Source organism: Bos indicus, chromosome 21 (assembly GCF_029378745.1).
Source record: "Bos indicus isolate NIAB-ARS_2022 breed Sahiwal x Tharparkar chromosome 21, NIAB-ARS_B.indTharparkar_mat_pri_1.0, whole genome shotgun sequence".
NCBI lineage: Eukaryota > Metazoa > Chordata > Mammalia > Artiodactyla > Bovidae > Bos > Bos indicus.
In genome coordinates, this window is record NC_091780.1 from 68176914 (window position 1) to 68204379 (window position 27466).

Genomic DNA, 27466 nt, shown 5'->3' on the forward strand with positions numbered 1-27466 from the left:
TTGTATTAGTTTTGCCAAATATCAAAATGAATCCGCCATTTAAATCCAGACTATTAGAAAAGGAAATCCCTGTGTTTAAAAAATATTGATCAAAATTACAGAAGAAAAAGAAGAATGAACCTTAAATTCAAGTATGTGCAAGTTATGAGAATTCCCTGGTGTTCCGTTGGTTAGAACTCTGCCCTTCCACTGCAGGGGGCATGGGTTCAATCCCTGGTCAGGGAACTGACATCCTGAGTGACAGCACAGTTCAGTTCAGTCAGTCAGTCGTGTCTGACTCTTTGTGAACCCATGCAGCACACAAGGCTTCCCTGTCTATCAACCACCCCTGGACCTTGCTCAATCTCATGTCCATCAAGTCTGTGATGCCATCCAACCATCTCATCCTCTGTCCCCTTCTCTTGCCTTCAGTCTTCTCCAGGATCAGGATCTTTTCCAGTGAGTCAGTTCTTCATATCAGGTGGCCGAAGTATTGGAGCTTCAGCTTCAGCATCAGTCCTTCCAATGAATAATCAGGACTGATTTCCTTTAGGACTGACTGGTTTGATCTTGCAGTCCAAGGGACTCTCAATCTTCAACACCACAGTTCGAAAGCATCAGTTCTTCAGCGTTCAGCTTTCTTTATGACAACACAGTGCAACCAAAAAAAAGTGTGCATAAGATACATACCAGTTTACTGAATGATTATTGACATATTGACTATAGATTCCTTTTATCACGGTCTTTCTGGGAAATTCTGCTTACACCCACTCAAGTCTGTTTTCTTAAGTCGGTTTTTTTTTTTTTTTTTTTTTTTTTAAGCTACTGTAATGCTTAGAGGTCTGTAAGTGACTTTTTCTTGGCATCCCAGGAAATCTTAGTTGTGGGACAAACCAAAGAACTGTATATTTGGAAGCAGAACTGGTTCATGCTTTTCATACGGTCTACAATGTAATTTACTTTTACTGTTAACCACACTAGGTTATTTGGAGTACCTTTGCTTCAGTCTCAGGCCAATCTTTTTTAACCCTTGCTGTGCATTAGAATCATCTCTCATGGAAGCCTCTGGCTCAACGGGTAAAGAATCTGCCTGCCATGCAGGAGACACAGGAGATGTGGTTTCGACCCCTGGGTCGGAAAGATCCCCTGAAGGAGGGCATGGTGACCCACTTCAGTGTTCTTGCCTGGAAAATCCCATGGACAAAGTAGCCTGGCGGGCTACAGTTCATGGGGTCACAACGAGTGTGATATGACTGGGTGACTGAACACACAGTGGAGTTTTAGAGAAAAAAAAAAAAAGGCCCATGTTTTCTTCAGAATACTCCACCCCCTGGAGGTGCCGACTGGTTGGGTCTGGGGTGAGGCAGAGGGATCCGGGTGCACATCTCAAATGAGAGTGGGTCCCGGACTTCTTTGGTTCCCTGCAGGGTTCTTAATTTCTCTCTTCTTTCTGAGGCTGCCCTTTGTTAAAGGTGACCCCTTCCTCCAGTGGTTTTAAGTCTTGCAGGCTGGTGCCACTACCAGTACTGAATATCTCCTTCTCTCAAACTCTTCCTAACCAGATTTCTGGATTTCTTTACTTTTCCTTGCCCATCTGGTGAAGCCCAGGTCATTTTTGGAATCTTTTTCATCAAGCAGCTCTGTTCATCTTTTCCTTTGTCAGTAGCTTCCTCTTTCCATATTGACTTGTAGAGGCTAAGTAGCTCAGGCCACTAACGAAAAGAGTTGTTAGAGTCCTGGGTTTTTTTAAATTCATTTTTAAAAATTGAAGTATAGTTACTTATGTATATTATATAAGTTAAAGGTGTACAATAAGCAATACACAGGTTTTAAAGTTTATATTCCCTTTACAGTTGTTGTAAAATATTGGTTGTAGTCCCTGTGTTGTACAGTGACCCTTGTAGCTTACTTTATGCCTAATAGTTTGTGCCTCTTACTCCCCTCCCCCTGTACTGCCCCTCCTCACTCCCCTCCTGCCATGGTAACCACTAGTTTGTACAGTGAGTCTGCTTCTGTTATAGTCACACTTTGTTGTATTTTTAAGATTCCACATTTGAGTGATATACAGTATTTGTCTTTGACTTTTCTTAACTAGCATAATGCCCTCCAGGTCCATTCATGATACTGTGATGGCAAAGTTTCATTCATTTTATGGCTGAGTAGTGTTCTATATATACACACACACCACATCGTTATCCATTCATCTGTTGATGGAGATTTGGGTTGCCGCCATATCTTGACAGATGTAAATAATGCTGTTGTCAACATTGGAGTGCATGTATCTTTTTGAATTAATGTTTTGGGGTTTTTTTAAATACGTACCCAGTGATGGAATTGGTTGTATATAGTTCTATTTTTAGTTTTTTGAGAAACTCTGTAGTTTTCCATAATGGCTGTATCAGTTTACATTCCCATCAATAGTGTGTGAAGGTTCTCTTTTCTCCACATCCTGACCAACACTGATCTTTGTGTTGTTTTTGATAGTAACCATTCTGACAGATATGAGGTAATATTCATTGTGGTTTTGATTTGCATTTCCTTGATGATAAGTGATATTGAGCATCTTTTCATGTGCCTTTTGGCTGTCTGCATTTCCTCTTTGGGAAAATATCTGTTCAGTTCTTCTGCCCATTTTTAAATTGAGTTTGTGTTTTTTGATGTTGTGTAATATGTGCTGTTCATATATGTTGGATATTAGTTCTTGATTGGTCATATCATTAGCAGATATTTTCTCCCATTCAGGAGGTTGCCTTTTCATTTCGTCAGTAGTTGCCTTTGCTGTGTAAAAGCTTTTAGGTTTAATTAGGTCACATTTGTTTATTTTTGCTTTTGTTTCCTTTACTTTAGGAGAAGTTCCAAAAAATATTGCTGTGATTTACATCAGAGTGTTCTGCCTATATTTTTCTCTAGGAGGTTTATAGTATCCAGTCTTACATTTAGGTCTTTAACCCATTTTGAATTTATTTTTGTATATAGTTTTAGAGAATGTTCTGATTTCATTCTTTTACCTGTAGCTGTCTAGTTTTCCCAGTACTAGTTATCAAAGAGACTGCCTTTTCTCTATTGTATATTCTTGCCTTGTTTGTCATACATTAATTGACTATAAGTGTGTGGGTTTATTTTGGGCTCTCTGTCTTGTTCCATTTATCTATGTTTATTTTTGTGCCAGTGCAATACTGCTTTGATGACTATAGCTTTGTAATATAGTCTGAAGTCAAGGAGTGTGATTCCTCCAACTCTGTTCTTTCTCAAGATTGTTTTGGCTATATGAGGTCTTTTGTATTTCCATGCAAATTTTAAAATTATTTTTTCTATTCTTTGAAAAACACCATTGGTATTTTAATAGAGATTTCATTGAATCTGTAGATTGCCTTGGTCATTATGGACATTTTAACAATATTGATTCCTTAGAGCGCTCCATCTGAAAGCAGCAGAATACACATTTTCTTCAAGTGTACACAGGACATTTTCTAGAATAGATCACATGCTGGGCAACAAAACAAGCCTTGGCAAATTTAGGAATGCAGATCACATCAAATGCCTTTTCTGACTGCAACACTGTGAGACTAGAAGTCAACTACAAGAACAAAAAAACTACAAAAAACACAAAACACATGGAGGCTGAACAACGTGGATCACTAACCCAGTGGATCACTGAAGAAATCAGATAGGAAATTTAAAAAAATACCTAGAGCCCTGACTATTATTTACAGTCCAGGATCTGCATTTGGATCAGTGTAACGAATCAGATAGAGGATACTGCTGCTGCTGCTGCTAAGGCACGTCAGTCGTGTCTGACTCTGTGTGACCCCATAGATGGCAGCCCACCAGGCTTCCCCATCCCTGGGATTCTCCAGGCAAGAACACTGGAGTGGGTTGCCATTTCCTTCTCCAATGCATGAAAGTGAAAGTGGAGTCACTCAGTTATGTTGGACTCTTAGCGACCCCATGGACTGCAGCCCACCAGGCTCCTCCGCCCATGGGATTTTCCAGGCAAGAGTACTAGAGTGGGGTGCCATTGCCTTCTCCGATAGAGGATACAGACTTTTACACATAGAATGTGGTAAATGGAATCTAAGACAAACCCTTCTTCATCTTATGTATTTAAAATACTGAGAATTAAAATATATGTATATTGTTAGATTTCAAAAGTGGTGAAATAGAAGTGAAAGAAAATATAGCTTCAGTGTTGCTGGTGCTTTAGAGGGAAAATTTCAGTTTATTGCCTGACTTATTTTCACTTTGGTAGGAGGCTTAGAGTAGATTTTGAATTGAGGATATTAGAATTTATTTTTAATTATACCAGTGGTTCATTGTGCTATTTAGAAAAGTCACTGAAAAACCAAGTATGTTAACACATTATTGATTGGGGATGTACTAATATGTCTTTTGTTACCTGAAGGTTATTGACTGGAGACGTATCAGCGCGTTTTTAGAGAATGGTACAGTTAGCATCACCGTGAGAATGCTGTTAGAGCTTAAAATTATCAGGGGTTCACTGTACGACTTACAATTGTCGTCGTCGTTCATGTTTTGCTCTGTTAGGTTTTTCAACCAAAGTGTATATTATAAACAGAAAATTTCCAAAAATGATGCATCATGATATTTTGAGCATAGAAGAATTTTTCAGTTTTATGCAGATACTTTCTCTGATTGTCCGAGCAAAATACATATTAGTGTCTCAGAACATGGTAGTTCTTCAGAATATAGTTCCGATTCAGACAGTGTGAATGTTACACCAACAAAAAGAAAAACCTTAGTGATAGATTCTGATCCAGAAAGTGAAAATGAAACTCATGGTGCTAGAGAATGCTCCTTTGCTTCAGTGAAAGAGGCAGAAGATATTTCACAAAAATTGGAAGACTTAACAGGTGTGTCAGGTATAACTGTTGGATGTAGTGACCTGCAGTGCTGATGAAATAACAGAATTAATTTTTAGCTGACCAAAATAAACATCACCGGCCATATGCATTAGTTTCTACAAAAATCCCCTGGTCAGTAATGAGTTAAAGGGGTCAGACTGGAGCCCAGCATGGAGAAATTCAGTTTGCAAAAAATTGAAAATAGGTTTAAAAACTAGACCTTTGGGAAAGAATCCTGGCAATAACAGCTAGAATCACAGCCGCGTGTTGCTTACTGTGTGCCGGGCACTGTTCCAAGATCTCTGCCTGTCAGATCCTTTATCCTGGGAGTACCAGAGGCCTAGGAGGTCCACCCACCTTGGTTCAGTCAGTCAGTGAGTGGCAGAGGCCTAGGTGGGGCCAGATAGTGTGCTCCAGAGGCCAGATTCTCAATGACTGTGAACGGTCTGCATCATTCATTGCCTGTTGTCACAGCAGCCCTGTGACATCGTTATTTTTATCTGTAGTTTACAAATGAGCAGTTCAAGTAATGTCACATCCTTGTCAAATTTTTGTCTGATTTTTCAGTTCTTGCCCATCTGGTAGATATAAAACTATGTCACTGTGGTTTTAATTTGTATTTCCATGATTACTGATGAGTGTTACATCTTTCATATTTGTATTGGCTTTTGTTTCTTCTGTAAATTGCCTGTTGAAGTCTTCTGTTCAGTTTGTATTGGATTCTTTTTCTTAATCATTTTAGAGACTATATATTCTGGATACTAACATGTGACAGACATGTAGCTTCTTCTGTTTGATGGTATGTATTTTCATTCTCTGGACATTGTCTTTTGATGAACAGCAGAGATTCTTAATTTTAACACACCTGAATTTATCAGTCTTTTCTTTTATGGTTTGTACATTTATGTCTTTAACAAATTCTTCCCTGCCTCGGGCCATAAGGATAGTTTTCTCTCTTGTCTTTAAGTTTTATACTCTTGAATCTACCTTGAAGTTGTGCATATTGTGAAGTAGGAATCTTAATTTCATGTTTTTTTTTTCACGTGTTATATCTTACTGTCTAGGCTCTCCTTTCTCAACTGATCTGCAGCAGTTTTCATTCATACCTGTACACACACACTTTGTTCTTTGAAATGGTTTTCCTGGTTCATTGCACAATTGCTATTTTAAAGACATTTATTTTACATTTATTTTTGCATTTAAAATTTTTATTTTCAATAGTACAAGGGCAGATGATAAATAGAATCCCAAAATAGGTGACAGGTAAAAAATCTGAGCTAAAAGTAGAAACACAAGAGTAACAAAGGAGGCTTAATCTCTCTCAGGCTATGTATAGCACATTAAGTAGAGAGAAAAAGATACAGATCTTTATATACAGCTCCTCCACTAGCCCATATTGCAGACTTGCGCATTTTTAATTTAAATTATTTGGTCACAGCTTGTGGCATGCGGGATCTTAGTTCCCTGACCAGAGATGGAGCTTGTGCCCCATGCAGTGTAAGCAGAGAGCCTTAACCAATTGACCAGGGAAGTCCCACAAATTTGTGAATTTTTTTTTTTTAAAGCATCCCTTTCTTAGGATACATTACTGCTGTGTGCCAGGAAATTATTGTGATAACTATTCAAAACTGTGATGACTGCAAGCAAAATGATTTCCTCAGGATTGGGCACTTGTGCAGCTGCTGCTGCTAAGTCACTTCAGTCATGTCCAACTCTGTGCAACCCCATAGATGGCAGCCCACTAGGCTCCTCTGTCCCTGGGATTCTCCAAGCAAGAACACTGGAGTGGGTTGCCATTTCCTTCTCCAATGCATGAAAGTGAAAAGTGAAGTCACTCAGTCGTGCCCAACTCTTAGTGACCCCATGGACTGGAGCCTACCAGGCTCCTCCATCCATGGGATTTTCCAAGCAAGAGTACTGGAGTTGGGTGCCATTGCCTTCTCCGACTTGTGCAGCTAGCTATAAGCAATGGTCCAGTTAATACAATTAATAAGCCTAAGTAAGAGATATTTCCAGGCTGCATTTTCTGAACAAGCAGTAAAAACAGAAACAAACAAAAAGTACAAACGAATGGAGCTTAAAGCACTCACAGAACTCCTGGGGTCTAAGAGAAAAAGCAAATCAAAATTGCAGTGTATCTAGAAAGTAACACTGTGTATCAGCACCTATAGAATACTGTTTTTGTTGCTCATGAAAATTTGAAACCTTAAACATTATTAACAAAAAATGACAGTACATTGAATACGTAGTAAGTTAGAAGAAGGAACAGAATAAATCTCAGGAACTAAGAATAATGTAAGGAACTAATAATGGACTTCCCAGGTGGCACAGTGGTTAAGAATCCGCCTGCCAGTACAGGAAGACACAGAGTCCTGAGTTTGATTCCTGGGTTGGGCAGATCCCCTGGAGAAGGAAATGGCAACCTGCTCCAGTATTCTTGATTGAAAAATTCAATGGACAGAGGAACCTGGCAGTCTACAGTTCATGGGGTTGCAAAGAGTCAGACATGACTCAATACCTGGAGTTCACTGTGGCTCAGATCGTGAAGTCCTTATTTCAAAATTCAGGCTTAAATTGAAGAAAGTAGGGGAAATCACTAGGCCATTCAGATATGACCTAAATCAAATCCCTTAAGATTATATAGTGGAGGTGATGAATAAATACAAGGGATTAGATCTGGTAGCCAGAGTGCCTGAAGAACCATGGACGGAGGATTGAAACATTGTACAGGAGGCGGTCACCAAAACAATCCTGAAGAGAAAGAAATGGGAGAATGCAAAGTGGTTGTGTGAGGAGGCCTTACAAATAGCTGAGAAAGGAAGGGAAGCGGAAGACATAGAAGAAAGGGAAAAATATACCCAACTGAAAGCAGAGTTCCAGAGAATAGCAAGGAGAAGGCCTTCTTTAGTGAACAATGCAAAGAAGTAGAGGGGAAGAGTAGAATGGGAAAGACTTTCTCTTCAAGAAAATTGGAGGGACTTCTCTGGTGGTCCAGGGGTTAAGAATCTGCCTTGCAATGCGGGGGATGCGAGTTCAGTCCCTGGCTAGGGATTGAACTAAGATCCCACACGCCATGGGGCAACTGAGTCCCTGGACCACAACTAGAGATCCTGCATGCTGCAACAAAGACCTGCCACAGCCAAATAAGTAAAATATATAAAAGAAAAGAAAATTGGAGATACCAAGGGAGCATTTCATGCTAGGATGGGCATGATAAAGGACAGAAGCGGTAAAGACCTAACAGAAGCAGAAGATACTGATAAGAGGTGGCGAGAATACACGGAAATACGATACCAAAAAAAGGTCTTAATCACCCAGATAACCGCAACAGCTGTCAAAATGTATCAGAAACAGGGAAGAAAGCTGTAGTTCAATCTCATAACATCCGTTCAAAAATTGGGAATTAACATAGCATATAGGCCATCCAGTTAAACATTTATCTTTGCTTGTTCCTCCCACTCACTAAATAGTAGTAAAAAAATTAAAAAGGAATGTCAAAAATAGAGAAGACTAGCAGACAAAGAATTAAACCAACTTTGCCAGACGGAAAACAGATGGGTGAATGGTGCATGTGTGTGTGTATACACATTATTGTATGGTTTTTTTCACACAATAGATTTTGTATATCATAGTGAGCTGAAACCAAGTCCCCAAAGGAAGCAGCTAGGGGTAGGAATAGGTAGGCTGGTCCAGCAAGAATCATGCTGAACCATGCTACAGAATTCAGGAAGTTTAAGAGTGAGTTCTCTTGGGTCCTTTTGTGGGTGGAGGTACAAGTAGAACTGAAAACAGGATTGGCTGAAAATCTGTAATTGGACCTTATATCACCTTAAGGCAGCCCACCCTTCTTTCCCCCAGTAGAAATTGGGCAGATTGTTTTCTGAAGAGGTTCAGTCAAAGAGCAGTTAGACTTGGGGTCCCCCATACTAAAAACCGGAGAAGGCAATGGCACCCCACTCCAGTACTCTTGCCTGGAAAATCCCATGGACGGAGGAGCCTGGTGGGCTGCCGTCTATGGGGTCGAACAGAGTCCGTGGGGTTGCGAAGAGTCGGATACGACTGAGCGAGTTCACTTTCACTTTTCACTTTCATGCATTGGAGAAGGAAATGGCAACCCACTCCAGTGTTCTTGCCTGGAGAATCCCAGGGACGGGGGAGCCTGGTGGGCTGCCGTCTATGGGGTTGCACAGAGTTGGACACGACTGAAGTGACTTAGCATAGCATACTAAAAACAGGGGCCCGCTGAGTGATGGACGTCTCCCGTCTCTTTGCTTGCTCCCCAGAACTCTCTTAGCCCTTCATGCTGCCTAATAGGAGAGTGGAGGATTCTTCTCCAGGAGAATTGAGCTAAATGAAAATACAGCTAGAGACATTTAATGTCTTTCAGTGAATCTACTTAATCTCTGCCTGGTCATCCTCTGGTCCAGCTCTTATATAACATTCAGTCCAGTGTTTTGGTGCCTCTCTTAAATATGGGCAGACAGCCAAGGATTTCCAGATATTTGAGGATAACCTGAAGCAAATAGGAATAAGAGAAAGGAACACTGAAGAGGAAACTCAACTACTTTAGAAACACACACACACACTGCAATTGGTGTTTTCAAAGAGCTTAAAAAGAGGGAGACAGTGCAACAACCACCATTGCATTCATGAGAGAAGAACGTGGCACACTGAGGACGCACTCGTGGGGAGAGGCGAGTTCATGGTATTGGAAAGAAATTCAGTAAAGGGGTTACAAAATAAAGTCAACAAAGGCTCTCAGTTCATAGAGATGAAAATTAAGATACCACATAAAACTGAAGTGCCTATCTAGGAGGTCTAGTTTCTGATGAAGAGGAGTTGTAAGAAGAGCTGGGGATAGGAGGGAAGATTATCAAAGACTAACATGTGACTTCCCAGAACTGTCGGACCTGAATTTCCAGATTGAAAGGCTTGGTGCCAATGCAGTAAAGGACAAAAGATCTACAGTGCGTCTGGACTGAATGCTAATGTACCACAGAGACTGAGTCTGTGGTACATTAAAACATATATACATCAAAATTAGAAGAAAGAGGGGGAAGATAGGTCATAAAGAATTGTAACAGAATGTCATCATACCAGTCCATATCACTGTAAACGGGAAGAAAATGGATCAAAGCCTTTAAAATTCTGAGAGAACTGAATATTCCTGTGTAAAAGAATGAAACTGGACCCCTGTTTTACACCACTCACAAAAATTAACTCAAAATGGATTAAAGATTTAAGTGGAAGATCTGAAAACAAAGTTCATGGAAGAAAGCAGAGGGGAAAAGCTCCTTGACATTGTTCTTAGCAGTGATTTTTTTATGTGACACTAAAAGCACAAGCACAAAAAGTGGGTCTACAGAACTTGCGCACAGCCAAAAAAAAGCGATCAGCAAAGTGAAAAGGCAGCCTGCAAAAGGGAAGAAGAGGAACGCTTAAAACCCAACAGCAGATAAGACCCTAAAGAATCCAAGTTAAAAAACAACAAAGAATCTAAATAGGAATTTTTCCAAAGAAGACATTCGGATAACCAACAAGTACATGAAGAGGTGTTTAACATCACTAACTATCAGGGGAGTGCAAACTGAAACCACAGTGAGATACATCACCTCACACCTGTTAGAATGGCTATCAAAAGAGTGTAGAGAAATGGGAAATGTGTACTGTTGGTCAGAATCTAAACAACTACTGTGGAAAACAGTGTGGAGGTTCCTCAAAAAATTAAAAACAGCTATCATACAACTCAGCAGTCCGTTTCTGAATGTGTATCCATAGGAAACACAGTTACTATCTCGAAGAGGTGTCTGACCTCCGTGTTTGTTGCAGTGGTGCTCTCAATAGCCAAGTCAGGGCCACAGCCTAAGTGTTCATTGACAGATGAGTGGATAAAAAAAGTGTGAGGGGTATTATTATATATTCCATAATTGTCTCTGCTATATAATAATAGGAATATTGTTCAGCTGTAAAAATGGAAATCCTGCCCTTTGTGACAACATGGATGGACCTTAAGTGCATTATGCTGAGTTAAATCAGACAAAGACAAACACTTGTTGTTCAGTCACTCAGTTGTGTCCGACTCTTTGCGACCCCATGGACTGCAGCACGCCAGGCTTCCCTGTCCTGCACCGTCTCCTAGAGTTTGCTCAAACTCATGTCCATTGGGCTGGTGATGCCGTCCAACTATCTCATTCTCTGTTGTTCCTTTTCCTCCTGCCTTCAGTCTTTCCCAGCATCAAGGTCTTTTCTAATGAGTTGGCCCTTTGCATCAGGTGGCCAAAGTATTGGAGCTATGATATCAATTATGTGGAATCTTAAAAAAAGGAAAAAAAGCTGAACTTATATAAACAGTGTTCATTGTGGCTGCCAGGGTGTGGGAGGTCGAGGGACATGGGGAGCGACTGGTCAGAGGGTACAGGCTTCCAGCTGTGAGATGGGAAGTTCCAGGTGTCTAATGTACAGCATGGGGACTGTGGTTAACAAGTGTTGGGGACTTGACAGTTGCTCTGAGAATGGGTCTTAAATATTCTCACCATAACAACAACAAAAAAATGGTAATCATGTGAGGTGAAGGATATGTTAACTAGCTTTATTGTGGTAAAGCTATCACAATATCTGTGTGTATCAAATCATCACATTGTACACCTTAGACTTAAACACAATATATAGTATATGTCAGGTATATCTCTCTAAATTGGGGGTGGGGCACTTTCAGAGAAAACTTGACCGTTACCAACTTTTTGGTACCAAAAAGTTACCAGAGAAAACTTTAGAATTCTTTACCCAGCCAAATGTCAATCAAAGGTGAAGGTGGAATCAGAACATTCTGGGCCATGTAAGGTCTTGAATTTAGACATCTGCTTACCCTTGCTCAGGAATATTGGTGGGGCTAGCAAGGGAGGATACTCACAAGTGGGAAAGCATAGGATCCAGAACAGGAAATCCAACACAGCGGGTCTTAAGAACAGAACAAAGGCCTCCAGAATATTAATATCTTCAGAGAGGGGAAAAAGAATACTTGACTATTTGAAAGTATTTGAGAGGAGATATATACTTCCATTACAAAGCTTAAGGATGCACCAGTAAAGTGAGAGATAGACAGAAAACCTAAGTTAACAGAATAACTAAAACAATTATTAGCTCAAAGGAAATCAAAACATTTTTGATAAATAAGAAAGAATGGAAATGCATTCCTAGTGTGGCTGTAAAGAATATTTATAGTGCAAACTGAATAGTTTAGCCAAATATTATGGTGACTGATCAGAGGAAGGAGGGAAGGGATGTAGGGTGGGGGGGCAGGATGTCAGAGCAGTCTTCATTGCTAGTGTTACCAAGTCAATATCAAGAGGGAGGAGCTAAGAAATAAAGACTAGGGGCACTTCTGTTTTGAAGTAAGGCAGCTCAAATACTTGAGATAAGAGGGCTTGTTGCTGTGAACAAGGGTTGAGGGTGGAGAGAGAGACTACATTACACAGTTTGACTTTCAAAGCTACATATATGTACTACTTTTAGCAATAAAAATTAAACTATTTATTTAGCCAAAACTATAATAGAACCTCATGAAGAGGTTGGAGAGGGAAAGCATAAGTCTGTTTGGAAGGGCTTTAGGAAAGCTAAATCCACAGTGGGAAATCAAGGAAGCTGTATAATCTGACATTTTAGAAATATGTAGGTGAACAATAGATGACATAGCTAAAGAAGCTGAAAGGACTGTTTCTGAAAAGCCAGCAAAGAAAGAGTCAGGATGAATTTGGATAAGTACCCAACGTTGTCTGCTATTGCAGACAAAGATCCTGTTTCCTTACTATGGAAAAAGTCTTGCTAATTGAGGAGAAACAGGAGTATATAACCCAATAGAAAATAGTCAAAAGATATACTCAGGCAATTAATAGGACAGATGGTCAGTGTTCAAGTAAAACTGTTCAACATCCACATCCGAAAAGATAACGTGTTTTTCACATCAGATTTGCAAAACGGATAATTCATATTGTTGGCAAGAGTGTGGAGAATCAGGAACTCTCTTATTGGCAGTAATGTAAGTACGGACAAAATTTTAGAAGCATGTATGCTGTTGGCTTCTATTCAGTTTCTAGGAGTCTGCTCTGCCAATATAGTTTCAGAAATGTATGAGGAGGTATATATACAAGGATGCTCACTATAATAGTTCAACGGCCAAAAGTTAGCCATAAACCTACGTGATATCAGTAATCTATTTCTCACTTCCACTGTATAATCATAAGGGATTTGATTTAGGTCATACATGAATGGTCTAGTGGTTTCCCCTACTTTCTTCAATTTAAAGTCTGAATTTGGCAATAAGGAATTCATGATCTGAGCCACAGTCAGCTTCTGGTCTTGTTTTTGTTGACTGTATAGAGCTTTGCCATCTTTGGCTGCAAAGAATATAATCAGTCTGATTTCGGTGTTGACCATCTGGTGATGTCCATGTGTAGAGTCTTCTCTTGTGTTGTTGGAAGAGGGTGTTTGTTATGACCAGTGCATTTTCTTGGCAAAACTCTATTAGTCTTTGCCTTGCCTCATTCCGTATTCCAGGGCCAAATTTGCCTTTTACTCCAGGTGTTTCTTGACTTCCTACTTTTGCATTCCAGTCCCCTATAATGAAAAGGACATCTTTTTTGGGTGTTAGTTCTAAAAGGTCTTGTAGGTCTTCATAGAACTGTTCAACTTCAGCTTCTTCAGCGTTACTGGTTGGGGCATAGACTTGGATTACTGTGATATTGAATGGTTTTCCTTGGAAACGAACAGAGATCATTCTGTCGTTTTTGAGATTGCATCCAAGTACTGCATTTCGGACTCTTTTGTTGACCATGATGGCTACTCCATTTCTTCTGTGTGGATCACAATAAACTGTGGGAAATTCTGAAAGAGATGGGAATACCAGACCACCTGACCTGCCTCTTGAGAAATCTGTATGCAGGTCAGGAAGCAACAGTTAGAACTGGACATGGAACAACAGACTGGTTCCAAATAGGAAAAGGAGTACGTCAAGGCTGTATATTGTCACCCTGCTTATTTAACTTATATGCAGAGTACATCATGAGAAATGCTGGACTGGAAGAAGCACAAGCGGAATCAAGATTGCCAGGAGAAATATCAATAACCTCAGATATGCAGATGATACGACCCTTATGGCAGAAAGTGAAGAGGAACTCAAAAGCCTCTTGATGAAAGTGAAAGTGGAGAGTGAAAAAGTTGGCTTAAAGCTCAACATTCAGAAAACGAAGATCATGGCATCCGGTCCCACCACTTCATGGGAAATAGATGGGGAAACAGTGTAAACAGTGTCAGACTTTATTTTTTTGGGCTCCAAAATCACTGCAGATGGTGACTGTAGCCATGAAATTAAAAGACGCTTACTCCTTGGAAGGAAAGTTATGACCAACCTAGATAGCATATTGAAAAGCAGAGACATTACTTTGCCAACAAAGGTCCGTCTAGTCAGGGCTATGGTTTTTCCTGTGGTCATGTATGGATGTGACAGTTGGACTGTGAAGAAGGCTGAGCGCCGAAGAATTGATGCTTTTGAACTGTGGTGTTGGAGAAGACTCTTGAGAGTCCCTTGGACTGCAAGGAGATCCAACCAGTGCATTCTGAAGGAGATCAGCCCTGGGTGTTCTTTGGAAGGAATGATGCTAAAGCTGAAACTCCAACACTTTGGCCACCTCATGCGAAGAGCTGACTCATTGGAAAAGACTCTGATGCTGGGAGGGATCGGGGGCAGGAGGAGAAGGGGACAACAGAGGATGAGATGGCTGGATGGCATCACTGACTCAATGGACGTGAGTCTGAGTGAACTCCGGGAGTTGGTGATGGACAGGGAGGCCTGGTGTGCTGCAATTCATGGGGTCGCGAAGAGTCGGACACGACTGAGCGACTGAACTGAACTGATATCAGTAAAATACTGGTTAATTACATGCAGTACATCTACACATGGGCTTCCCTGGTGACTCAATAGAAAGAATCTGCCTGCCAAGCAGGAGACTCTAATTTGATCCCTGGGTTGGGAAGATTTCCCTGGAGAAATATATGGCAACCCACTCCAGTGTTCTTGCCTGAGAAATCCCATGGACAGAGAAGCGTGATAGGCTATGGTCCATGGGGTCACAGAAGACAGCGACTGAAACACAACAACATCCACACATTTATGTTCCCCTATCTGTAGGCAGCTCTTCCTGGGTAGGAGACAGGTCATGCTTTTGCCTAGTGTTAGACAAACAGATTTTAATAATGCTTTTAATTAATTTCTCTGTCATTTGTTAGCTTTCCTATTCTGTTGTTTATTTTCATGTTAGGGTGGTTCTGAGAGTAATTGAACTCTCTTTAAGCTCCTTAGGTTTTGCCTTACTATGCTGGCTCTCATATTTGCTGGTCTTTAAAGACATTCCCTGGAAAACTTGCTTGCCTTCCACCCACCAGCAGCTTTGGCCCACACCATGAAAAGAATAGTAAACTCTTGTTAACAGTCCTCAGAATACAGCAACTTTCAGCTACCTTTTCTTTTTCAGAAATTCCCCTTTTATAAAAAAAAAAACAAACTTTATTTTCAACCTTTTTCTTAAAATTAATAGTAGAAAAGGAGATAGATAATTAGATATTTAGATAAATAGATAATTAGATAGATAATTCAGTTGTGCTTCCGAGTTCACAGGACAGATAAAAGTCAAAGTCTTTACCTGCCCAGATGCCTGCCCAGAGACAGCCAGTGGCATCAGTTTCTTTGGTCCTTCCAGAAATACCCTGTTTATAGAGAGGCGAAAATATGTGTATTTTTTTCTTGTTCACACCAGCCTTTCTTGGCAATTCCTTCTCCATGAACTCAGGCGTTTGCCAGGCTCTCCCCCTCAGGACTATCTGAGGGTCTTTGATCTGTTCTTTTGTTCAGCAGAGGTTCTGTGGTCAGTGTGGTGAGTGAGACAGAGGGACATACTGAGGAGAAGTAGGTGGCCATCCTCCCCTCCTTCCTTCATGAAGTACCCCGGAGGTGTTAGGGTCGGGGAGGCTGGGCATAAATCGAGGTTTGTGACCCCCCCCTTGTCAGTCTGAGGGAGGCACTGGACTCTGGTGTCTGGGTTTCGTTCTGTCGCTCCAGCTGCGTTTTCCTGTGTCTCTGTTGTGACCCCCATCTCATTCTCGCACTGAAATGCTTGTTTGTTGATGTTTCTGTCTTTCCATTTTTCAGTTAGGCAGTTGTCATTTCCTTCCAAGGATACTATGCCTATGCTGATAATTCTCCAGAATAGCCCAGATTTCTTCCTGAGCTTCAAACCAAAATACCAGCTACTGAGCTTTGTTCTCACTGTCCTCACTTAATTGCCCTTCACGGGGTGTGTCCTAAAGCAGACTCAGCCTGCCACCCTTCCTCACTGCAGCTTGAGTCTTCTCTGTCTCACAGTGGCACCCAAATTCACAAACATGGGTGTCTGCTTCAACTCTGCCTCCTCTCCCTTACCCACTCAGTGTTTCCTTACAACCTTGAGTTTACAGTACAGCTCTTTCCTAGTAAAGAAGAGGTTGTTGATTGTATACCTGTTCATTATTTTTAACAGATAAGTTGTCATCCAGTCAGTTGCCCAGCTGACAGGCTCTCAGCCTTTGGCCTGTCTCATGCCTGTATATCCGGAGAAGCCAGTCGGGTCACCTTTGCCATGATGACTTATGTCGCAGTTTGATGGCTATGACAATACCTCACCCCATGCCCTCTCTGATATGCTTATTTTTTTTATTTTATTTCTTTATTTTTGGCAGTGCTGGGTCTTTGTTGCTGCATGGGCTTTCTGTCTAGCTGCCAAGCACGGGCTGCTCATTGTAGTGGCTTCTCTTGTTGCAGAGCACAGGCCCTAGGCACACGGGCTTCAGGAGTTGCAGCTCCTGGGCTATAGAGCACAGCTCAGTAGTTGTGACACACAGGTTTGGTTGCTCTCTGGCATATGTGATCTTCCTGGATGAGGGATTGAACCTGTGTCTCCTGCGTTGGCAGGCAAATTCCTCACCACTGAATCCCCAGTAAAGACCCTGCTCATTTTATTTTTAGGTCAATTGATAAAATTGTTTTTTCCCAAGGATAATTTCTGTATGTCCTTGGTCCTGGCTTTGGGGACATTTGTTTTTTCTGTGGTACTGTAGGCTTAGTGTCTCTTCAGTATTCTCATCACCAGGATCCAGGTCTTTGCCTTCAGAAATGTTTGTTCTCCTCCTATCTGCCAGTTTCTAAAGGACATAAAAACGGGAAGATGTGTAGAGCAGGGTTCCCCAAACTCAGAGATCTCGTGCCTGATGATCTGAGGTGGAGCTGAGGTAGTAATAGAAATAAAGTGCATGATGAATGTACTGTGTTCGAATCGTCCTGAAACCACCCCCCCACCATCCGTGGAGAGCTCGTCTTCCACAGAACTGGGCCTGGGGCCAAAAAGGCTGGGGGCTGCTAGTGTAGAAGATGGAGATTAATAAAGAGAGGAGAATTTTTTCACTTTACACATTTCTGTGTTATTTCAGTTTATTTTTTACAACTAGCATCTGGATAAGGTTGAAAGGGAATGTAGAGAAGTAAGATAGTAGAAATCGGTGAGCTTCATATTTAAATGTCCTTTTATATAGCAAAACTTAAAAAAATATGTATTGTACTATCCTAGTGAGGCCTTTCCTTAATGTGCATTTTTTTTTTTTTTTGATAGGTGAGTAGTGGATTTATTTAGAAAGATGCACAGTCCATAGACAGAATGTGATCCACCTCAACAGGTGAGAGCAGCCCGGAAATATGGGCTGGTTAGATTTTATAGGTTGGGTAATTTCATAGGCTAATGAGTAGGAGGATTATTCCAGCTGTTTTAGAGAAGTTGTGAAGCTTGGAATTGGGCCATTGCCCACTTACTGCCCTTTTATGGTTGGCCTTAGAACTGTCATGGCACCTGTGGGTGAGTTATTTAACATGCTAATGTGTTACAATAAGTGTATAATGAGATACAAGGTCTCAGTTCAGTTCAGTCGCTCAGTCGTGTCCGACTCTTTGCGACCCCATGAATCGCAGCACACCAGGCCTCCCTGACCATCACCAACTCCCGGAGTTCACTCAAACTCATGTCCATCGAGTCGGTGATCCCATCCAGCCATCTCATCCTCTGTCGTCCCCTTTTCCTCCTGCCCCCAATCCCTCCCAGCATCAGAGTCTTTTCCAATGAGTCAACTCTTCACACGAGGTGGCCAAAGTACTGGAGTTTCAAATGTGCATGTTTTCAGCAAATTATTGCTACCCAAATTTATCTTCAGCCATCAGGTTCACAGTTGATGGAATGAGACCTCTGGCATGTGAATCACAGACGTAAATTGTCGACGTTAAACAAATTCTGTGCCAGTACCCACCTGTTGCTCTGGAGTTTTCTGTCCTGCCAACTTGAAATGTATCCATTGCTTTACTTGTACATTTCAAAGGTGGCTGTTTGGAATCATGAGATGAGTTAGGACTTTGGAGTCAGACAACTCAGACTCTGAGCTCTGGCATGGGTTAGCTGGGCAAACTTGGGCTGGTTTCTTAACTTTCTCAGTCCTCCTTTCCTGTGCACTGGAGATGATCATAGTCACCTGACAGAGCTGTGAACATTCAGTTAGGTAGGATCATAGCCGTGGAGCATCTGGTGCTGAACTTCAGACACAGGTGACACTTGACAGCTGCTGGCTTCATGCCTCCTCTCCCCACCCCCTGCGATTAAGTTGGTATAGAGTTGATTCTAGCTTCTGCCTGATATGTAATTCTGACCGAGGTAAATACATAAAGTTATTTGTATAACTTTGGACGCTGTCCAGCTGGGAGACCTTCAGCTACTCTGTTTGCCTATGGAAAGAAACTTGTACTATTCATCCCTCTGTCTGGTCCCACTCACCTGTCCTGTGTGTTTTCACAACATTTCCCTTGGTGTGGCCTCTGCTGTGTGTGACCCAGTTCAGTCGCTCAGTCGTGTCCGACTCTTTGCAACCCCATGGAAGGCAGCACACCAGGCTTCCCTGTCTATCACCAACACCCGGAGCTTGCTCAAATCCATGTCCATTGAGTTGGTGATGCCATCCAACCATCTCATCCTCTGTCGTCCCCTTCTCCTCATGCCGCCAATCCCTCCCAGCATCCGAGTCTTTTCCAATGAGTCAGTTCTTCACATCAGGTGTCTAAATACTAGAGCTTCAGTTTCAGCATCAGTCCTTCCAGCGAACATTCAGGACTGATTTCCTTTAGGACTCACTAATTGGATCTCCTTGCAGTCCAAAGGACACTCGAGTCTTCTCCAACACCACAGTTCAAAAGCATCAATTCTTCGGCCCTCAGCTTTCTTTATAGCATGGCTAGAGGAGAAACCGTAGCTTTGACTAGACGGACCTTTGTTGCCAAAGTAATGTCTCTGCTTTTTAATATGCTGTCTAGGTTGGTCATGGCTTTTCTTCCAAGGAGCAAGCATCTTTTAATTTCATGGCTGCAGTTACCATCTGCAGTGATTTTTGGAGCCCACAAAGATAAAGTCTGTCACTGTTTGCTTTGTTTCCCCATCTGTTTGCCTTGAAGTGATAGGACCCGATGCCATGATCTTAGTTTTTTGAATGTTGAGTTTTAAGCCAACTTTTTCACTCTTCTCTCTCACCTTCATCAAGAGGCTTTTTAGTTCCTCTTCACTTTCTGCCATAAGGGTCGTATCATATGCGTATCTGAGGTTATTGATATTTTTCCTGGCAATCTTGACTCCAGCTTGTGTTTCATCCAACCCAGCATTTCGCGTGATGTACTCTGCATGTAAGTTACGTAAGCAGGGCAACAACAATACAGCCTGACATACCCTTTTCCCAGTTTGGAACCAGTCTGTTGTTCCATGTCCGGTTTTATCTGTTGCTTCTTGACCTGCACACAGATTTGGTTTTCAAACTTCATTGTGTTTCCTCTAGTGTATTACCTACTACTAGTCTCTAAAAATTACTCTAAAACTTAGCAACTTAGAACCTGTGGTAATTCAGTTTCTTTGAGTCATCTGTTTGAGGGTAACTTAGTTGGATGGTTCTGGCTCAGATGCTCTCAAGATACTTTGGGGAAGAGCCACAGTTGCAGGCGCCCACAGGTTTGACTGGGGCTGGTGCATCCGCTTCTAGGAGGCCCTTTCACCTGGCTCTTGTCTAGGGCCCACGGTTCCTCAGCAGCCGCAGGTGTGAGTCCTCAGTTCCTTGCCACCTGGGCCTGTCCACTGAAGTACTTACTGTCCTTACGACGTGCATGTCAGTGATCTGTGAGAGCAAGGAGGAGCCCCAGTGCCTTTACAGCTTAGTCTCTGATGTCCCCTCCCTATCGCTCTGCTTTCCTCGCTTCATGAGAAGCAAGTCTCTAAGTGCAGTCCACACTGAAAGGGAGGAATATTAAGTTCTACCTTTTGAGAGGAGGATTGACAAAGTATTTGTGAACCTGTTTTAAAAGCACCACACCAGGGGTGCTAGTTGAAATGTAAAATTCTCAAAGCTCATTTCAGATCTAGTGATAGGTAGAACCCAGGAACCTACAGTTTGCACAGATACCCTAATGTTCTGATGCTGGTGGTGTAAAGTCCACACTTGGAAACCCGTGCTCTGGCAGGTGGAGCACCTGGGCTTCTTGAAATAGTCTTCATTGGTTGCGCCTCCCTGTCTTGCTCACATCGCCAGCCCATTTGGAACTGCATAAATCCAGTTACCTCCATGGTGCCCAGCACCGCAGGCAGAGGTGAGCTCTCTGTCCCTTGGGTCCCTGCAGGACTCTGTCTTTCTCTTGCTCTTTGGTTCTGATGTTGTGGTGATGTGCTGCTAGTAGGATGTAAGGTGTTTTTGTTGGGCCCCTTTTGCCAGCAGAACTGTGACAGCCCTGTCTTAGGCATTCTGCTACTCAGGATCTAAAAGCAGTGTGGTCATTAGAATGCTAAGGAGACTGGCTCAAACCACACTTCTTGGTACCCAGTACTTTCTTGCAGGCTTTTATCAGACAGATGAGTTCCTGTTGTGTGCCAGGCTGGGTTTCGAGGTTCCACTGATGACAGGAGGCAGACACACTCCCTGTAGATGAGGCGGCAAAAATGCACTGATAAACACAATGTATTATCACAACGTGAAGGACATTCTGGGAAAGAAGTGCTATGATGTAAAACGAAGGAAACCTACTTAAGTGAGGTTTTCAGAGAATCTGCCTGAGACTTGAAGGATGAAAAGGAGAAAAAATTTTAAGGAAAGAAAGAGTATGTTCTGGGAGAAATCAGAGTGCCTGGAGTTGAGGCTGAAAGTGTAAGCAGTCTGCCATGGCCATGCTCAGGGTTTCATTCTAAAACAGTGTCCTGAGCTGAGTTAGTATGACAGCCAACTTGTCACTCTTCTAATTTAACAGCCATAGAAATGACTGGGAGGTTCAAATTATAGGTACAAGTCCAGCTATAATGAATTGGGAAAACAAGGTTCCTGTGTTTGCGTAACAGAAGGAAATGAAGAAGGAGCCCAAGCCTTTAGTGGATGGTCCAGTATCATAGGTGGTCGTGGTTTAGTCGCTTCAGTCATGTCCGATTCTTTGCGACCCTATGGACTGTATAGCCCGCCAGGCTCCTGTGTTCATGGGATTTCCCAGGCAAGCATACTGCAGTGGGTTGTCATTTCCTTATCCAGGGGAATCTTCCCAACCCAGGGATCGAACCTGCATCTCTTGTGTCTCCTGTGTGGCAGGCAGATTCCTCACCACCGCACCACCTGGAAGCCCGGTATTGTAGACAGAAAGGCCGCTCATCTGGATTCCATGTTTCTAAGCTCTGAGCTGTTTGTAGGTCAGATGCTGTGCCTCCCTGCCTTTCAGCTGCCTCCATGCCTGTTAGTTGCTGATTCATTTCTAGGTTAGACCTGGTGGACAAAGACAAGGGCGGGGAGAGTCCCACCTTCCCATCCCATAGGCAGCCGCTCCTCCTTCCCAGACCACTTTCTAGCCTTGCCTCCTACAGGCTGTGATACCCTGGGTGCTAGGAGACTAGTTCTAACCACATGCCCCACAGAAAGATAGGAGAACCTTGGAAGATCTTTCCTCTCTTTTTCTGGTTTCCACTGGTTTGCAGGAGGGTTGTCTAAGATGACCTCTAAAATTCTGTTATTTTATGAGATATCATATTAGCCCAGACCATGATGCTCTGAATTCACAGCATGTTTGTACAGCAACAGTTTAATATTCTGCTTTATTCTGTGTGATGGCTAGGCACCTTGAAGTGGTTTTATTTAAAGCCTTATAGAATTACTTGGAATTATCAATCCATTACACTCATGATGCAGTTCATTGGGACTGTACAAGTTTTGATTTGCAGAATTAGAATTCCTCGATAGATACTGAATTGGACTAAGTCTAATAACAAACTATTCTGCTTAAATCTGATTTCTGTGTTCAAGATAGCAAAATATAATTCAAAATAGCAAAGTATCATCCTCTGGGAACTCTGCCTTTTCATACGATAAAACTGACGCATTAGTATTGGAGCATTGAAATGGACTCATTTAGTATTAGACAACAAAATTACGTCATAATTACTCTGGATTTCCATGTCTTAGATGTGGACTACTAAACATTATCAGTGAATCAGTTATCTAAGAGAACAATTTAATTGATATTGCCACTGTGGAATATAATGTTTAATAACCTGTGTTGGGGGGATTGTGTGTGTGTTTGTTTTTTAGCTCTTCAGAGAAGTGAGAATAATGAAGATTTTAAATCATCCAAACATAGGTACTTTCTGCTTTCTTAAATACTTTTGGGTCTAAATGCATTCTTGAAAGTTTTTCATAAAGCTAAACATATATTCCAGAAGTGACAGGAGATTTCTTCCCTTCTCCCATTCCAGGTACACTTTTAGAATATATGTGTGTGTGTGTGTGTGTGTGTGTGTGTAGTTGATCATTTCTGTTAACTTTTTGAAATTGCTAAAGATAGGTTAAAAGATTCAGTATTAAACATTCAAATGTAAAGCTTTAATTTAGTAGAAACATCTGTAATCAGATTGTAATTTTCTAAATTTTAATATATCAAAATGTCATAATTGCACCTAAATTTTAGATAGAGGGAATTACAGTAAGCTAAAGTTTTCAAAGGTGTTTTTTGCTCTAGCTGTATTCCTGAGGAAATAATGGTGCATTGAAACATATTTTAAAAAATAAAGGGAATTTCCTGTCAGTCCAGTGGTTAGGACTCCGTGCTTCCAGTGCAGGGGGCACAGGTTCGATCCCAGGCCAGAGAACTAAGATCCTACATGCTGCTCAGCACGGCCAAAAAAAACAGATACAGGGTACTTGCTATCTAATAGAATTTTTTGGTATGAATTGTTTTACACTGTGCAGACCTGCTTTCTGTGTCCTCTGTGCTTTATGCAGTGAGGTGTGTCTAAAGGTTAGAGTGGGTCATGGTCCTGCCCTCATCGTAGTTGTAGGAACAACATGAAAGCTGACCCTGTGTACACACCTCAGTGAAAATTTTTGATTCCATGCATAATGCAGATCTTTTAAAATAATACAACTGCTTTCTTATATAGTAATAAGTCCTACAATCTAAAAATATTTGAGTGAAATAGCTCCTAAGAGAACCAGTTGTATCAGCTTAATATCAAAATCAGTTCTAGGAAGTGGGAGTGTGATAACTTTGGTGTTAGGGAAATCTTATCAAGACTTCTTGAAGCACAAGAATAGAAAAATAAAATGGAACCACAGAATGGAAAAAACTTACACCCTATTTCATCTAATCTGAGCCACCATCATGTAAAAGGCATTATTGTGTTCATGTGCTATTAAGAAAATGCTACCAAGCCGTTATCCCCTTATCGGTGATGTTAGTTAAGATGTGAAATGATCCGTATCATGGGCTGTGACAGGGCTGGGGAGAATAGCGAGGGGTGTGGCAGGATATATAGCAATGCAGAGAGGCCTCCATATTGCACTGCAGCTGTGTGAGGGCAGCCAACCAGCGCTAGACTTCAAACTCCAACTCCCTGCTGCAAATGCACTGCCAAGAGCCCGCTCACGGAAACCTGTTGTGTTTTTTCTTAAGTTGTACCCTGATTGAAGTTCTCTATACTTACCACTAAATGACATATCTTTGAAAATATAAATTTCTAAAAATTTAAGTTCCCATTGGATTAAAGTAGTTTTCCTAGAAGAGCCAATATTTGCATTGGAATTTTATTTTTTAATTTATTTTTGGCTTGCCAGGTCTGAGTTTCCCAACCAGGGATCAAACCCAGGCCCCCTGCAGTGAAAGCACAGAGTCCTGACCACTGCACTGCCAGGGATTCCCCCTGCATTGGAATTACAGAATTTACTAATATGTTGATGGCTTACCAGCATATGTCTTACATTTATTTAAATAATTTTTCTTAACAACCTGAACATATGCCATCTTAGAAATGATATGATAGTTTTAACTCACCAGTTTGACAAACACATCAAATACTGTACAAGCTACTGATTTGATTTAATACTCTGTATTAAAGCATCAGAAAATAACCCACAATAGAAGAGACTAGCATTCTCGCTCGCCGCTCTCCTTTTTGCTGAATTTAATTGTAACATATGTATTAACAAAATAGATACAGGACATAGTGATTTGATAGTTTTGGAAATCAACTTCAGTTTTATTTAAAAATTATATATTTCTGATTGATTTGTTATGGTTTTATGAATTAGCAGTAATAGAAATTTTAGTTTTATCTGTAATAAGAGACTGCTATAGCAGTCACACTGACCCATTGAAAATAATTAAAAAGTTCTTTTCAGTATAACCTGTTCTATTTTTTGGTCTCTGGCTTTAGAATAGAAACAAAGGAATCTTAGGAATTCCCTGGTGGTCCAGTGGTTAGGACCCTGCACACTCGCTGACAGGGCCCAGGTTGGATCCCTGGATCCTTGGTCAGATCCCTGGTGAGGGAACTAAGATTCTGCATGCTGCATGGCTCGGACAAACAAAAATAAAATATACATCATTAAAAAAGAAAGGAATCTTTTTCTCTGAGAATTGTGATAAATTTCTTAAGCAACAAAAGTCTCAAGTGGAATTCTATGTATCCTTAAACCCACAATGACAGGTGAATGGACATGAACATACAGGAGTAGGCTAGATACAGACATACTACAGGGGCATGAAATGAGAGCCGAGAAACTGCTGATGCATCCTGAAGTTACAGTGTTTGAGAACCCAGAAATCATTTTTATGGAATTCCATGTTTTTATAAAGTCTTTTCTGCTTTTGTAATATAAAGTTTCCTAAAATCATTTTTTTTTAAGAGGGCCAGGTATTAACAGGGAAAAAGTTAACTTTTTGTAGTTAGTTTATATGTATATGGTATGTACATACAGACATTTGTTTCTTTTTCTCCTGTATCTTCTCTCCTCTTGTAGTGAAGTTATTCGAAGTCATTGAAACTGACAAAACACTCTACCTAATCATGGAGTATGCAAGTGGAGGTAAGGCATTTATAAATTGTTTTTCTTTCGTCCCTCCCTTTTAGAAGAATATGCAACTGCACTGCCCATGTAGATAAAGATAGAGTTTCATGTAACCTTCAGAATCATAATACACTAGGACGAGAATCAGAAGAGCCGATTCCTAGCAGTTCAGTGGTTTGCTGTTAAGCGTTTCATTGTTATCATCATTAATCGATAATATGCAAATAGTTGGATTTTTTTTATGGTATAACATAAAGTTTACCATTTTAACCATTTCAGGTGTACGGTGCTATGGCATTAAGTACGTTCACATTGTTAACCAATACCATCATCCATCTCCAGAACTTTTTCATTTTCCCAAAATGAAACTCTGTCCCTATTAAACAATAATTCCCTGTCCTCCCTCCTTGTAGCCCCTGGCAACCACCATTCTGCTGTCTGTATGACTTTGACTGCTCTAGGGACCTCATATGACTGGAATCGTACAGTATTTGTCTTTTTTGTGACTTCCTACGTCACAGTGTCCTTCAGGTTTATCCATGTTGTAGCATGTGTCAGAATTTCCTTCCCTATTAAAGCAGAGTAATATTCCATTGTTTATAGCACATTTTTTTTATTCCAGTGCTTGAATTTTCAAAAGCATCAATGCATTAGCCTGTTTGAAATAAATGTGTACTGCATGTTGGATGGATTTCTTTATCAGATTTTTACATCAGTTGTGCCCCTTGTTTCCCAAGGCCAGAAATGGTGGTCACAGTGTATAGGATTAGATTTCCTTAAAGATTAAAGACTAGTAATTACTTGCCTATAAGGATATATAAAGGTAGACATTTTTATGAAATGAATGTATATAGCTGTTCTCTTTCACAGAGATTCTTATTTTAAGGTTTTGGCTAGGCTATGCTTGTAGGTTGTGGACCACGCATGAACTTTCATTGTGAAAGGCAGAAGCTTTGTTGCTTGTGTTTTCCCTGCCTCTAATACAGTGCCTGGCACATAGCAGGCTCTAAGCAAATAAGAATTGAGTTGAATTAATGAAATTTTAATCTACTAGCGACATGTTCTGTTTAACTCCACAGTATAGATTTAATTGTTTTGATTATAGTAGAGTTTTATTAAACAAACCCTTTGATCCAGAATGTAAAACCTGGAGACAGAAAGTTGAATCACAGCCTCATTGTGATGAGTTGACCACTAAATAAAAGATTGTAAATCTGTTGTGGGCAGAGCAAGCGCACCCCCTACACCACTTTTTCATACTCCTGATTCATTATTTGGAGAAGGAAATGGCAACCCACGCCAGTATTCTTGCCTAGAGAATCCTGTGGACAGAGGAGCCTGGTGGGCTGCTGTCCATAGGGTCGTACAGAGTCAGACACGACTGAAGTGACTTAGCAGCAGCAGCAGAAGCAGTTCATTATTAGTTGTGTGCTTCGTATTTTAAATGTGTGGTTTGAGATTTTAGTTGGGATTTTCACAGTTGAGGAGTAGTAGGAAGAGTTGAATTCAGTTCATGAATTGTAGAACCATGAATCTGTATGGAGTTCCCGTGCTTTCTACTCCTCTTACAGTTCGTAATCTTCTCCTTTATGGAGCCTCTACAGTGCACAAGTGCTTTTTTCTCTTACTTGATCTCCTCTGACTTTAACAATGGGTCCCTGATGTGGCCAGGCAGTGAGTGAGGAGATGGAGGCGAGGAAATACCCCTGTGGTCATGTTACCAGGCCTGGAGCCCGAGCCTTCCAATACCACATAGCCTCTCCCGATTGGTCAGTCAGTCATGGCTTTCTGTTTCATCTATTTTAGGTCACAGGGTCATAGCAGTTGCTCTGTGGAGAAGTGTCCATCCCGAAAGGATCGGCTCTGGAAAGGACAAACTTGGAGTCAGTCTAGCCAGTGCCCCTCATTGGCAGTGTGACCTTATAAGTTGCATGTCTCTGAACTACTCAGTGGACATGGCCGCACCGTCCTCCTTCGAGGCCTCAGTGCCATTGCTTAACATGATAACAGCACTGATCAGTGGTGGTTTATTGGCTTGGACCATTTGTTTTAATCAGCTCAACAAAGCACCTTCTGTCTCCAAGGCAGCTGTTTATTGTTGATATGTTTGCCAATTTGAACAACAAAAGTTTCATTAAATTGGCTACCTACTCCTCCCT

General features: G+C 41.3%; 1 protein-coding gene across 11 annotated transcripts in view; it reads left to right on the top strand.

Moving 5' to 3' along the window:
* MARK3 (microtubule affinity regulating kinase 3) overlaps positions 1-27466 on the top strand; it is a 117013-nt gene that overhangs the window by 50851 nt on the left and 38696 nt on the right. For 10 of the 11 annotated variants that reach the window (XM_070775803.1, XM_070775805.1, XM_070775804.1 and 7 more), the window contains exons 4-5: positions 22554-22602; positions 25260-25325. In XM_070775803.1, the coding sequence (XP_070631904.1) occupies positions 22554-22602; positions 25260-25325 (115 nt within the window). Of the gene's footprint in view, positions 1-22553; positions 22718-25259; positions 25326-27466 lie in introns of those variants that run through there. The other variant, XM_019983613.2, reaches the window with a different exon arrangement.